The sequence below is a fragment of the Colobus angolensis genome, unplaced genomic scaffold (assembly GCF_000951035.1).
Source record: "Colobus angolensis palliatus isolate OR3802 unplaced genomic scaffold, Cang.pa_1.0 Scaffold181, whole genome shotgun sequence".
Classification (NCBI taxonomy): domain Eukaryota; kingdom Metazoa; phylum Chordata; class Mammalia; order Primates; family Cercopithecidae; genus Colobus; species Colobus angolensis.
Window position 1 is genome coordinate 3,643,248 of NW_012114944.1, and position 10,653 is coordinate 3,653,900.

Sequence of the window (10,653 nt, forward strand, 5' to 3'; positions counted from 1 at the left end):
GCTCACTGCAGCCTCCGCCTCCCAGGTTCAAGCAATTGGCCTGCCTTAGCCTCCTGAATAGCTGGGATTACAGACGCATGCCATCATGCCGGACTACTTTTTGTAGTTTTAGTAGAAGTGGGGTTTCACCATGTTGGCCAGGCTGGTCTCAAACTCCTGACCTCGTGATCTGCCCGCCACGGCCTCCCAAAGTGCTGGGATTACAGGGATTACAGGCATGAGCTACCGTGCCTTGCCTGGGCTTCTTTTTTATCCTGCAGGGTCCAAAAACTGAGGGGAAAGGGGGGGACTTTAGAAAAATCTCAGCTCTACTCCTCTCCTTCCTTACCCCTGACTCAGATCAGCGGTTCCCAGAGTGTCACCCAGGCTGGTGTGCAGTGACACGACCTCAGCTCAGTGCAGCCTCGATCTCCTGGGTTCAAGCAATGCTCCCACTTCAGCCTCCCCAGTAGCTGGGATTGCAGGCACATGCCACACGCCTGGCTAATTTTTATAGTTTTTGTAGAAACAGGATTTTGCCATGTTGCCCAGGCTGGTGTCAAACTCCTAGGCTAAAATGATCCTCCTGCCTTGGCCTCCCACAGTGCTGGGATTACAGGCATGAGCCACTGTGCCTGGCCAGAATTTAAAAAGTTCTGAAGCGAGTAAGTTTGGGAAACACTGGGTTTGGAACTCAGCTAAGTTGATTTACTGGGACCCTCAGAAGGCATTAAGGCAGGGTAGTGTTTCTCCCAAATGAGGCGATCCATGGGACCCATTTCTGCATGTTGAACTCAGCTGGGAGCCAGAGGATAGTTGTACATGGCTGAGCTCCCTTCAGACTCCCACAGACTTTGTGCTATGGGGCAGGAGGGAGAGAGGAGTGCTGAGGCTGCCGGGCTGCACAGAACCCCAGATAGAGAGGGAACCCAATAGCAGGGTGGGAAAGCTAGGGGAAGTCAAGGAGTCCCTGAAGAGAAAGGGGTCACCAGTTGCTGACCTAGCCTGTAGTAGCCCCTAGGCACAGCGATACTGTCTTAGGGCTGAAAGAATCTTCCAGATTTCTCAGATTCCCGTTGCAGGATGGCTCTGAGTGGCAGTTTTCTAAATGGCCACTGGGTGGCGGTGGCTCCCCAGGAGGTGGCAAAATGAGATGCCCCTTCCCTTTCCAGCAGGAATTGGCCTTTTTCCTTACTTGAAAATTATAGAATTCCATGCAGATTTTACAGCCTCTGTAGGTAAGCTTCTGCAAAAAAAAATTTTTTTTTTCTGCACTTGTCTCCACTCCTTGCTCCTGATCTCTCTGCCCTTCTCTTGAGGGGGTTCCTGCATCTGTTTATGCCCTGGAGGGCTACACCCGACTCTCACAAGGTGAACATTATACAAAAGAAAACTCAGTGGAAGGTTCCTTCTTTAAACAGAAAGCAATCTCTTCATCTGCCATATGGAGCGAGAAGGGTAGGAAAATTAGAGTTTATTCAAAAAATATATTTAAAACTGATGTTTTTTCAGTTCTGTCTTAGGGCTAGTTAGCAGTGTTATGAGACACAAACAGGAAAGAGTGAGGTAGAAAGGTATGGAAGGTACTGGGCATGGTGGCTGAAGCTTGTAATCCCAGCGCTGTGGGAGGCCAGCGTGGGACAACTGCTTGAGGCCAGGAGTTTGAGAACAGCCCAGGCAACATAGCAAGACCCCACCTCTACAGCAAATTAAAAAAAAAAAAAAAAAAAGCCACATGTGGTGGCACATGCCTGTGGTCCCAGCTACTTGGAAAACCAAGGCAAGAGGATTGCTTGACCCCAGGAGTTTGAGACCAGTCTGGGCAACATAGCAAGACCCCATCTCTACCAGAAAAGAAAAGAAAAAGATGGAAGGGGAAAGGAGAAGAGTTAAAAATAAAGCAGAGACGAAGAGTAGTAAGAATGGTGAAGGAAGGGAGGAAGGGAGGAAAGGGAGGGATGGAGGGAGGGAGGAAAGGGAGGGATGGAGGGAGGGAGGAAGGGAGGGAAGGAGGGAGGAAGGGAGGTTGGTCCTAGACCAATCAAGAGTTTGCATTTCATTTTAGCAACATCCCTGAGAGAGGGAAAGATTTGTGTGCACGTGATCAAGTGTGAGAAACTCATTAAGCCCTAACTTATTTCTGAGTCACAGGCATCATTTTAGAACTAAGATATTTGGAACCATTCAGAGACATTGATTTTTTCGACTTTTGATTTCCAACTTCAATTCAAAACAGAAGGACTCAAGAAAACGTTTGAAGGTGATGCGTATGTTTATTACTCTGTGGTGATGGTAGCAGTAGTGTATACTTAAGTCCAAACTCACCAAATTACATACTTTATGTGCAGCTTTTAGTATATAAATTACACCTTATTGAAGCTGGAAAGAAATAATAAAAGGTTTTTGAGTTCTTATAATTTGACAGCAAACTGAGATTTTACTCTTATAACTTATGATGCACTGATTCCTTCAGCAAGCATTTGCTGACATTTACCAGTTTCCTGAGTCTTGTTGATGAATACTAGAGAAGGATGTTGAAGAGCCCTAAATAGGTAACCTCAGGCAGTGACGTTGTATCTGAAAACGTGATTGAGGTTCACTTTTCTGTGGGCAGTGTGCTTTGAGGCCTGAAAGGGCTCAGGTTGAATGGGCCCTGCCAGCCTTGGATCGTTGTGTAAAGGCCGGGTGAAAAAATGCTCCATTTTCCCCCTTTCACCAAGGATTGAAATAGCCCCTTTTCCTGCTTGTCTGGCTGAGTAGAGGGGAAAGCCTTTGAGGCTATTCACGTTTTCATTGCCTGGTTTTCTGGGTCAGGATTAGGTCATGACTATTCATATTTGTTCATTTGCCCTTGGGCCCCTGGGTCAGGTAGGGTTTGGCCAGGGGAAAGATTCTTTTCCAGATTGTGGTTTTTTTTTTGTTTTCTTTTTTTTTGAGAAGGAGTCTCGCTCTGTGGCCCAGGCTGGAGTTCAGTGGCACGAGATCTCAGCTCACTGCAACCTCCGCCTCCCAGGTTCAAGCCATTCTCCTGCCTCAGCCTCCTGAGTAGCTGGGATCACAGGCGCCCACCACCACACCCAGCTAATTTTTGTATTTTTAGTAGAGATGGGGTTTCACCATGTTGGTCAGGCTAGTCTCAAACTCCTGATCTCAGATGACCCATCCGCCTCCGCCTCCCAAAGTGCTGGAATTACAGGCGTGAGCCACTGTGCTTGGCCCTTTTCCAGATTCTTGTCACCAGCAAAGACCAGCACCAAATGTTTGTTGGACTAATGGATGGGTGGATGAGAATGAATGTTTGCATTTGAATGAAACGACTGAGAACAAATCTTTGCCCGCTTTCAAGTTTTGAGAGTCCCTCTGCTGCATAAGAGGGGTTTTTCTATTTGTATGTTATTCGTCACCTGTCATGACAACAGTGTTTTTGAACAATGGTGAAAAGGAGCTCCCTCTTTGATTTTTGTAGATGGCAGTTGAATTCCTGCATGAACTGAATGTTCCATTTTTCAAAGTTGGATCTGGAGACACTAATAATTTTCCTTATCTGGAAAAGACAGCCAAAAAAGGTAAGTGTCTAATTTTTGACATAAAATCCAAGGGAGTCCAAACCTTCATATGTTTACTCCCTGCATGGTGGCCCACTTTGAGGCAGATTTCATGAAGACAAATTTTAGAAGTCTTTTCATTTTTTTAAATAGAGACAGGGTTGTCTCTATGTTAGCCAGGCTGGTCTTGAACTCCTGGCCTGAAGCAATCCTCCCATCTTGGCCTCCCAAAGTGCGAGGATTACAGGCATGAGCCACTGTGCCCTGCCAGAAACCTCTTTTCAATCAGCCTGTACTTCCCCTTTTTGTATGCTAAGTTGAAAGAAAATAAATTAAGAATATGAGTTTTTGTAAGACATTTAAAAATTTTTTTTAAGAATTTATTATTATTTTTTTTTATAGAGACAAGGTCTGTCTATGTTGCTTAGGTTGGTCTTGAGCTCCTGGATTCAAATGATCCTCCTACTTAGGCCTCCCAAAGAGTTGGGATTACAGGTGTGAGCCACTGCACCTGTCTTTTTTTTTTTTTTTAATTTCTAAATTTAAGAATTTATTATTATTTTTTTTTATAGAGACAAGGTCTGTCTATGTTGCTTAGGTTGGTCTTGAACTCCTGGATTCAAATGATCCTCCTACTTAGGCCTCCCAAAGAGTTGGGATTACAGGTGTGAGCCACTGCACCTGTCTTAGAAAATGTTTTAATTAAAATGTATAAGAAGGATACGACAGTATATATAAAACCTAGCTGGCTATGGTGATGCATACCTGTGGCCCCAGCTACTCAGGAGGCAGAGGTAGGAGGATTGCTTGAGTCTGAGACTGCAGCAGGCCATGATCACGTAAAGTGGTTTTACAACATGAACAATGTCATTTGATCATCATAACACCCCTAGGACTGAAACAGGTCGTGATTATGATGCTTGATACTTATTTCATAGGGGAGGCCTTTGAGACTTAGAGACGGACAGTATACGGACAGGCACAGCTAGAAGTGGCAGCTCCACACCTCACACTCACACTCTTGAATCAGCACTCATTGTACTGTACTGCCATGGTATACAACCTATTAATCAGATGAGATACTCATTTTCCTCTTGAAAGTGTGAAATTCCTCTGCCTCTTTAATTCAGTTCGTTTTGCTCAAGAACACTGTCGGGCAGAGGGGAGCCCACCTTCCCTGTGGCCAAGGGCAGGAACCCAACAAGCTCCTCTCTGTTCCCCCACAGTGGCTGGCACAGTGTTTTAAGAGATATCTGTGGAGTTCAGTTGAATGATGAGACCAGCAGTTGGGATGTGTTGGGGAGAGTCAGAACCTCTAAAGAGAAAGTGCTGATGGTGTTGGTGCTGGATTACTCAGGTCGCCCAATGGTGATCTCCAGCGGGATGCAGTCGATGGACACCATGAAGCAAGTCTATCAGATTGTGAAGCCCCTCAACCCCAACTTCTGCTTCTTGCAGTGTACCAGTGCGTACCCGCTCCAGCCTGAGGACGTCAACCTGCGGGTCATCTCGGTGAGCAGGAGGGAGGGGGTTCCCTTCTTGGGCCATTTACTATGGGGAAGATGTAGTCTTTTTTTATAACCAAAATTCTAACAAACGATGGCATACTTTATAATTTGAACATCCTTTGACAGTCTTGCTGTTACTAAATCAAATTCTAGCTAAGCAGTTGAGGAAGCACATACATTCTAAAGAGGGTGACTATAAATGAAATTTTCTTGGCCAGGCATGGTGGCTCACGCCTGTAATCCCAGCACTTTGGGAGGTTGAGGTGGGCAGATCACCTGAGGTCAGGAGTTTGAGACTAGCCTGGCCAACATGGTGAAACCCCTTCTTACTAAAAATACAAAAATTAGCCAGGCATGGTGGCGCGTGCCTGTGGTCCCAGCTACTCAGGAGGCTGAGGCAGGAGAATCGCTTGAATTCAGGAGGCAGAGGTTGCAGTGAACCGAGATCGCACCACTGCACTCCAGCCTGGGTGACAGAGTGAGACTGTCTCAGGGGAAAAAAAAAAAAAAATCTGTCAACAGACATTTGGGATGATTTTACCTTTTGGCTATTGTGAGTGATGCTGCTATGAACACTAGTGTACAGATAAATATTTATCTTTTTTCATACTGAGTTATAGGAGGCCTTCTGGAAACTTATGGCTTTTTTTGCTTTGTTATTTGCTGCCTCTCTTATTTTCTAAATCTTAGCATCCCTGAGACTCAAACTAGTTACAGTGACAGCCTTGAGGGAAATTACTCTCTCCCAGGATTTTGCCTACACAGTCATTTCATAGATGGTGAAGTCCAGTCTCAAGTCGGGAAGCCTGAGATCCCACAGCAGCTTGGTGGCAAAGCTGGAACTAGAACCTGGGCATGTCCCCCTAGGCCTTTGTCTCTTATTGTCTCATGCCATTTCTCTCAGTTCCTCCTGTAGCACTGGAAATTTAACTTCATTCAAAAATACATATGTAATTATCATTAAAACCATTATAGTAACATTAATGGAATTCTATCTATCCATCCACACATACTTAAAATCCTGATATTGCAGTTGTTTTTGTTTTTCCTTTCAGCATAGTATTTGATATTCTGTTTTTCCCATAAGCTTTGTTACATGTTGCTATACAGCCATTAACTTGTAAAAAGTTAGCCTTTTTGAAAACTGACATTGCTCTCTTTTTACCTAAACTTTCTTTTTTTACCTAAACTTTTTCTCTGTTTTTGCTTCGCTTATAGCTTACCTAAATCATGTTATTTTTAAAACTTAAAAACGATTTCTGTGAAACATGTAATGTCAAAAGTAAACATCCCCTGCACTCCCATCCCACAGAGATTCCGATAATTAACAGTTTAGTAGACGTGATCCCAATTATTTTTCTTTTCAGTGTATCTCTGTCCCCACTCAAGGTGCTGTCATGTCCTCTCTCTTGACACTACACATTGCAGGAGTTATTCTGCCAGCCTATCCCATCTTGGGCCTGCACATAGTACAGTGGTTTGAATCTCCAAACTTAGCAATCCACACTCCATCACACACCCTTAACCCTGGTTTTCAAGGCCTTTGCCACCTAACCCTCCTAGCCTTTTGTTAAACCCCACCTGAGGACAGATGCTGTGGCTCACGCTGGTAGCACTTTGGGAGGCTGAGGCAGGTGGATTGCCTGAAGCCAGGAGTTCGAGACCAGCCTGGCTAACATGGTGAAACCCCATCTCTACTAAAAATATCAAAATAAGCTGGGCGTGGTGGTGGGCGCCTGTAGTCCCAGCTGCTCCGGAGGCTAAAGCAGGAGAATCACTTGAACCCAGAAGGCAGAGGTTGCAGTGAGCCGAGATCACACCACTGCACTCCAGCCTTGGCAACAGAGTGAGACCCTGTTTCAAAAAGAAATAACAACAATAACAATAAAATAATACACCCTACCTGAGTCTTTCTACTGTACTCAGCTTTCTGGTCACCCTCACCAACAAGACTCACCCATCTTAAAGTGTCTTTTGTTGCATTCAGTGAATTATAGATAATGGATTATTTATCATTTCCACCAAAGGATCATTTTGAGATTGGGCTGTGTATATTATTGATGGTATCTGTGCATATAGCACACTTTCAGTAGCTCAGGCTAATTAAATGTGACAGATGGTTTTTGAATGAGGTTAGACATTCATTTACAGTTGTTATTCTCAGTGTATTGTGCAATATGAAACATTCTTAAAATGCATTCTTTATAGTAACAGTAACCGTTGTTCTTAGAGCATTTACAATGTGCTGAGTGCTTCTCATGCATTTACAGCAATACTCAGCAGGTATTATCATCATCCCTAGGAAAGACAAGCTCAGAAAACCTCAGTATCTTGCCCCTGGCTACACAACTAGTGAGTGGCTAAACCGGGGCTCAACCAGATATGCTTGACCCTGGAGAATATGCATAAAGCACCATGATATTTAACCTTATTTTTCTTTTTTCATTTTAAAGGAATATCAGAAGCTCTTTCCTGACATTCCCATAGGGTATTCTGGGCATGAAACAGGCATAGCAATATCTGTGGCTGCAGTGGCTCTGGGGGCCAAGGTATTGGAACGTCACATAACTTTGGACAAGACCTGGAAGGGGAGTGACCACTCAGCCTCACTGGAGCCTGGAGAACTGGCTGAGCTGGTGCGGTCAGTGCGTCTTGTGGAGCGTGCCCTGGGCTCCCCAACCAAGCAGCTGCTGCCCTGTGAGATGGCCTGCAATGAGAAGGTACGTCCTGCTGGACTCCACTCGGCTCTGCTGCCGTGTGCGGAAACAGGATGGGCTGGCCTGAGAGGGATGGTCAGAACCACCACTCCCTGAGCCAGGCTGATGAAATGATGAATGTGCTGCCACCCCTGTCAGCTTCTTCAGGCTCCTCTTCAGTAGTGCGTGTCACTCTGGCCGGTAGCAGCAGCGGGAGAAACATGTTATCTAAAGGGAACTTTAGTGGTTTCTCTGGCCACCTAGGGTCACATTAGAGTCTTCCACTAATTATCTGAAGCCCATGGCCCCAGTACTCCTAGACTACAGAATATGTAACAGGGATGAGGCCCTGGAATAAGTCAAGTCTGGGCTCCCTTGGAGCAGGTAAACCCTGAGAAACATTTAGGCGAGGTGTTCCCTGAGGTACCAGAAGAGCCTGTGACATTTCCTAAGCCAGGGTGGCACTGGTGGAAAGGGCAGTGAGTCATTGCAGAGGTGGGTGGGTGATGATGCAGCTATTCCTTGTGCAGCACTGACCTTCAGACAGAGGGACTGGTAGGTCTAGAAGCACTGCCTGGCCTGCTGACTGTCAGGACTTCCTGGAAGCCGTGGTCTGGACCTTCTTGCTGTGTGAGTCATAGAGCCAGGCCGGCATCCTGGGACTGCCAGGCACATACACACACCTAACCTGCTGCAGGATGTTGGGGTCAAGACAAAGACCAAACACCAGGCATGCCTGGGACTGCTGTCATCTTTTACTCTAGTGGGGCCTACCTGCTTCCCCAAATCAAAGATGCATCGATACCAGGAAATTAAAATAAAGTAAAAAGAAATAGTTTCTTTATAGAGGAAAGAGGAGAGAAGTAGACCAGAAACCAGAGTTAAGTTTTATAACAGCTGAGCACTTAATTTGGCTCTCTGAGCAGACAGTAAAACATAACAGGATGCATGATTATCACTTGACAGACATTTTTCCCTGGCACCACATTCCAAGCAGAATTGATTCCTTGCACTCTAATGTGGAGGATATAGAGTAATAAAACACATAATTTATTTGAAAGTATTTATGGAGAAGAAGGTCATGAGTTCAGGTAACCTTCATTCCCTCACCTGCCTGTCCTCTCTGCCCCTTCCTCGGGGGCTCCTTTTCTTGCCATCTGCATAACAGCCACAGTCACCATCTTATGAGTCCTTCATATATCTATTTTACCAAACAAAGTGGCGGTAAGGTGTGTACGCTGAAGAACAGTGCGTCAGGAGTTGAGAATCTCATTCGTATGTTTCATCTTGGCTGTCTGCAACCCTGGCCAAGCCACCCACCCTGTGTGGGCCTCGGTTTCCCCATGTTTACAATGAGATATTGAGCTGGATGGTGACCAAAGGAATCAGAGTTTGCATGTATTGAGAGCATTCTGTGTTCCAGGTACATACTATAATATCACCAGTCCTTACAGTCATCTGACAGGATAGTTTCCATTTGACAGAGAAACTAAAACATGGCCTCTACCCTACTGACTGGGATTTGAACCTGGCTCCGCCTACATAGCCTGAGCCCTTTCCTTTGCCCTTTATTGTAAAGGCTCTTCCTCTGAGTCTCTGAATTCAGTCTACACTGGTTGAATTCCTGCCATGTCTGAGATATTCTGAGCAGTGTAGGTGGCAACAGAGTACCTGCTCCCGAGGTACTGCCTGGGGAGGACTGATCAGGGACCTGGAATGTAAAGCAGTGCACACTAGTTACGTCTGTGAAGCTGGCACTGAATGTTCATTTTGTCCACAGCTGGGCAAGTCTGTGGTGGCCAAAGTGAAAATTCCGGAAGGCACCATTCTAACAATGGACATGCTCACTGTGAAGGTGGGTGAGCCCAAAGGCTATCCTCCTGAAGACATATTTAATCTAGTGGGCAAGAAGGTCCTGGTGACTGTTGAAGAAGATGACACCATCATGGAAGAATTGGTAGAGAATCATGGCAAAAAAATCAAGTCTTAAAATAAAGTGCCATTCTGTGAATTCTCAGTTCCCTTGCTGTTGATATCGGGTGTGTCTGAGTGAGGCGGGGGCAGGAATGGCAGTCTCCAGGGACCTGGCCGTCATCCACCTCCACCCGCTCCTTAGACAGCAGACGTTTCTGGGCTAGGCACTGTGTCAGCCCACTGGAGAGAGAAAAAGATCCATTGATGCAGTCTCTGCTTCAAGTTGGCCAGCTTCGAAGAGGGGGTGGTTCCAAACCAAGTCCATATCCTCCAGTTGCTGGGTGGCTGCAGAGAGGGGCGAGAGCTGGCTGCGCAGGTCCTTTCCTTTAAGCCTTCGATCTCACTTCCTTATAGCCCTTTACTTCTCCATTGCCTTTATCCCTTTCCTGCCCTTGGCCTCTGTGTCTAGTTGGCATTGTATAGTAGTCACTCCACATCAGAGAAAGGATTGGTCAAAGGATCTTGTAGGCAGAAAAATGCTGAAGGTTCTCCTCTCAGAGCAAAGAGGGAAATGGCATGTGTTCCTTCTCTGAACAAATACGGAGGGCCATCTGTGTGCCAGGCACTGCTTCAGGCACAGGGGAGATAGCCATGAACAGCCCCAATCCCTTCCTCAGGGAACTTTCATTCAGATGGGGGCAGATGCATAAAAATCAATACACTATGCATGTATTGAGAGCATTCTATGTTCCAGGTACATTCACCAATCCTTACAGTCATCTGACAGGATAGTTTCCATTTGACAGAGAAACTAAAACAGGGCCTATACCCCACAGTGATTCCGTCACACAATATGTTAGAAGGTGGTATGTAAGGGAGCAAGATGGCCGAATAGGAACAGCTCCAGACTCCAACTCCCAGCGCGAGCGACACAGAAGACCGGTGATTTCTGCATTTTCAACTGAGGTACTGGGGTCATCTCACTAGCGAGTGCCGGACAATCGGTGCTGG

At 45.9% G+C, this 10,653-nt stretch overlaps 2 protein-coding genes across 2 annotated transcripts in view; one reads left to right on the forward strand and one right to left on the reverse strand.

Moving 5' to 3' along the window:
- Positions 1-9,739, forward strand: part of NANS (N-acetylneuraminic acid synthase) — a 40,263-nt gene extending 30,524 nt beyond the window's left edge. Inside the window, exons 4-7 of the mRNA XM_011939482.1 lie at positions 3,446-3,545; positions 4,882-5,036; positions 7,486-7,752; positions 9,509-9,739. Of these exons, the coding sequence (XP_011794872.1) occupies positions 3,446-3,545; positions 4,882-5,036; positions 7,486-7,752; positions 9,509-9,718 (732 nt within the window). The 3' untranslated portion in view covers positions 9,719-9,739. The remainder of the gene's footprint in view (positions 1-3,445; positions 3,546-4,881; positions 5,037-7,485; positions 7,753-9,508) is intronic.
- TRIM14 (tripartite motif containing 14) overlaps positions 1-10,653 on the reverse strand; it is a 60,492-nt gene that overhangs the window by 4,347 nt on the left and 45,492 nt on the right. The gene's annotated exons all lie outside the window — the stretch shown is intronic.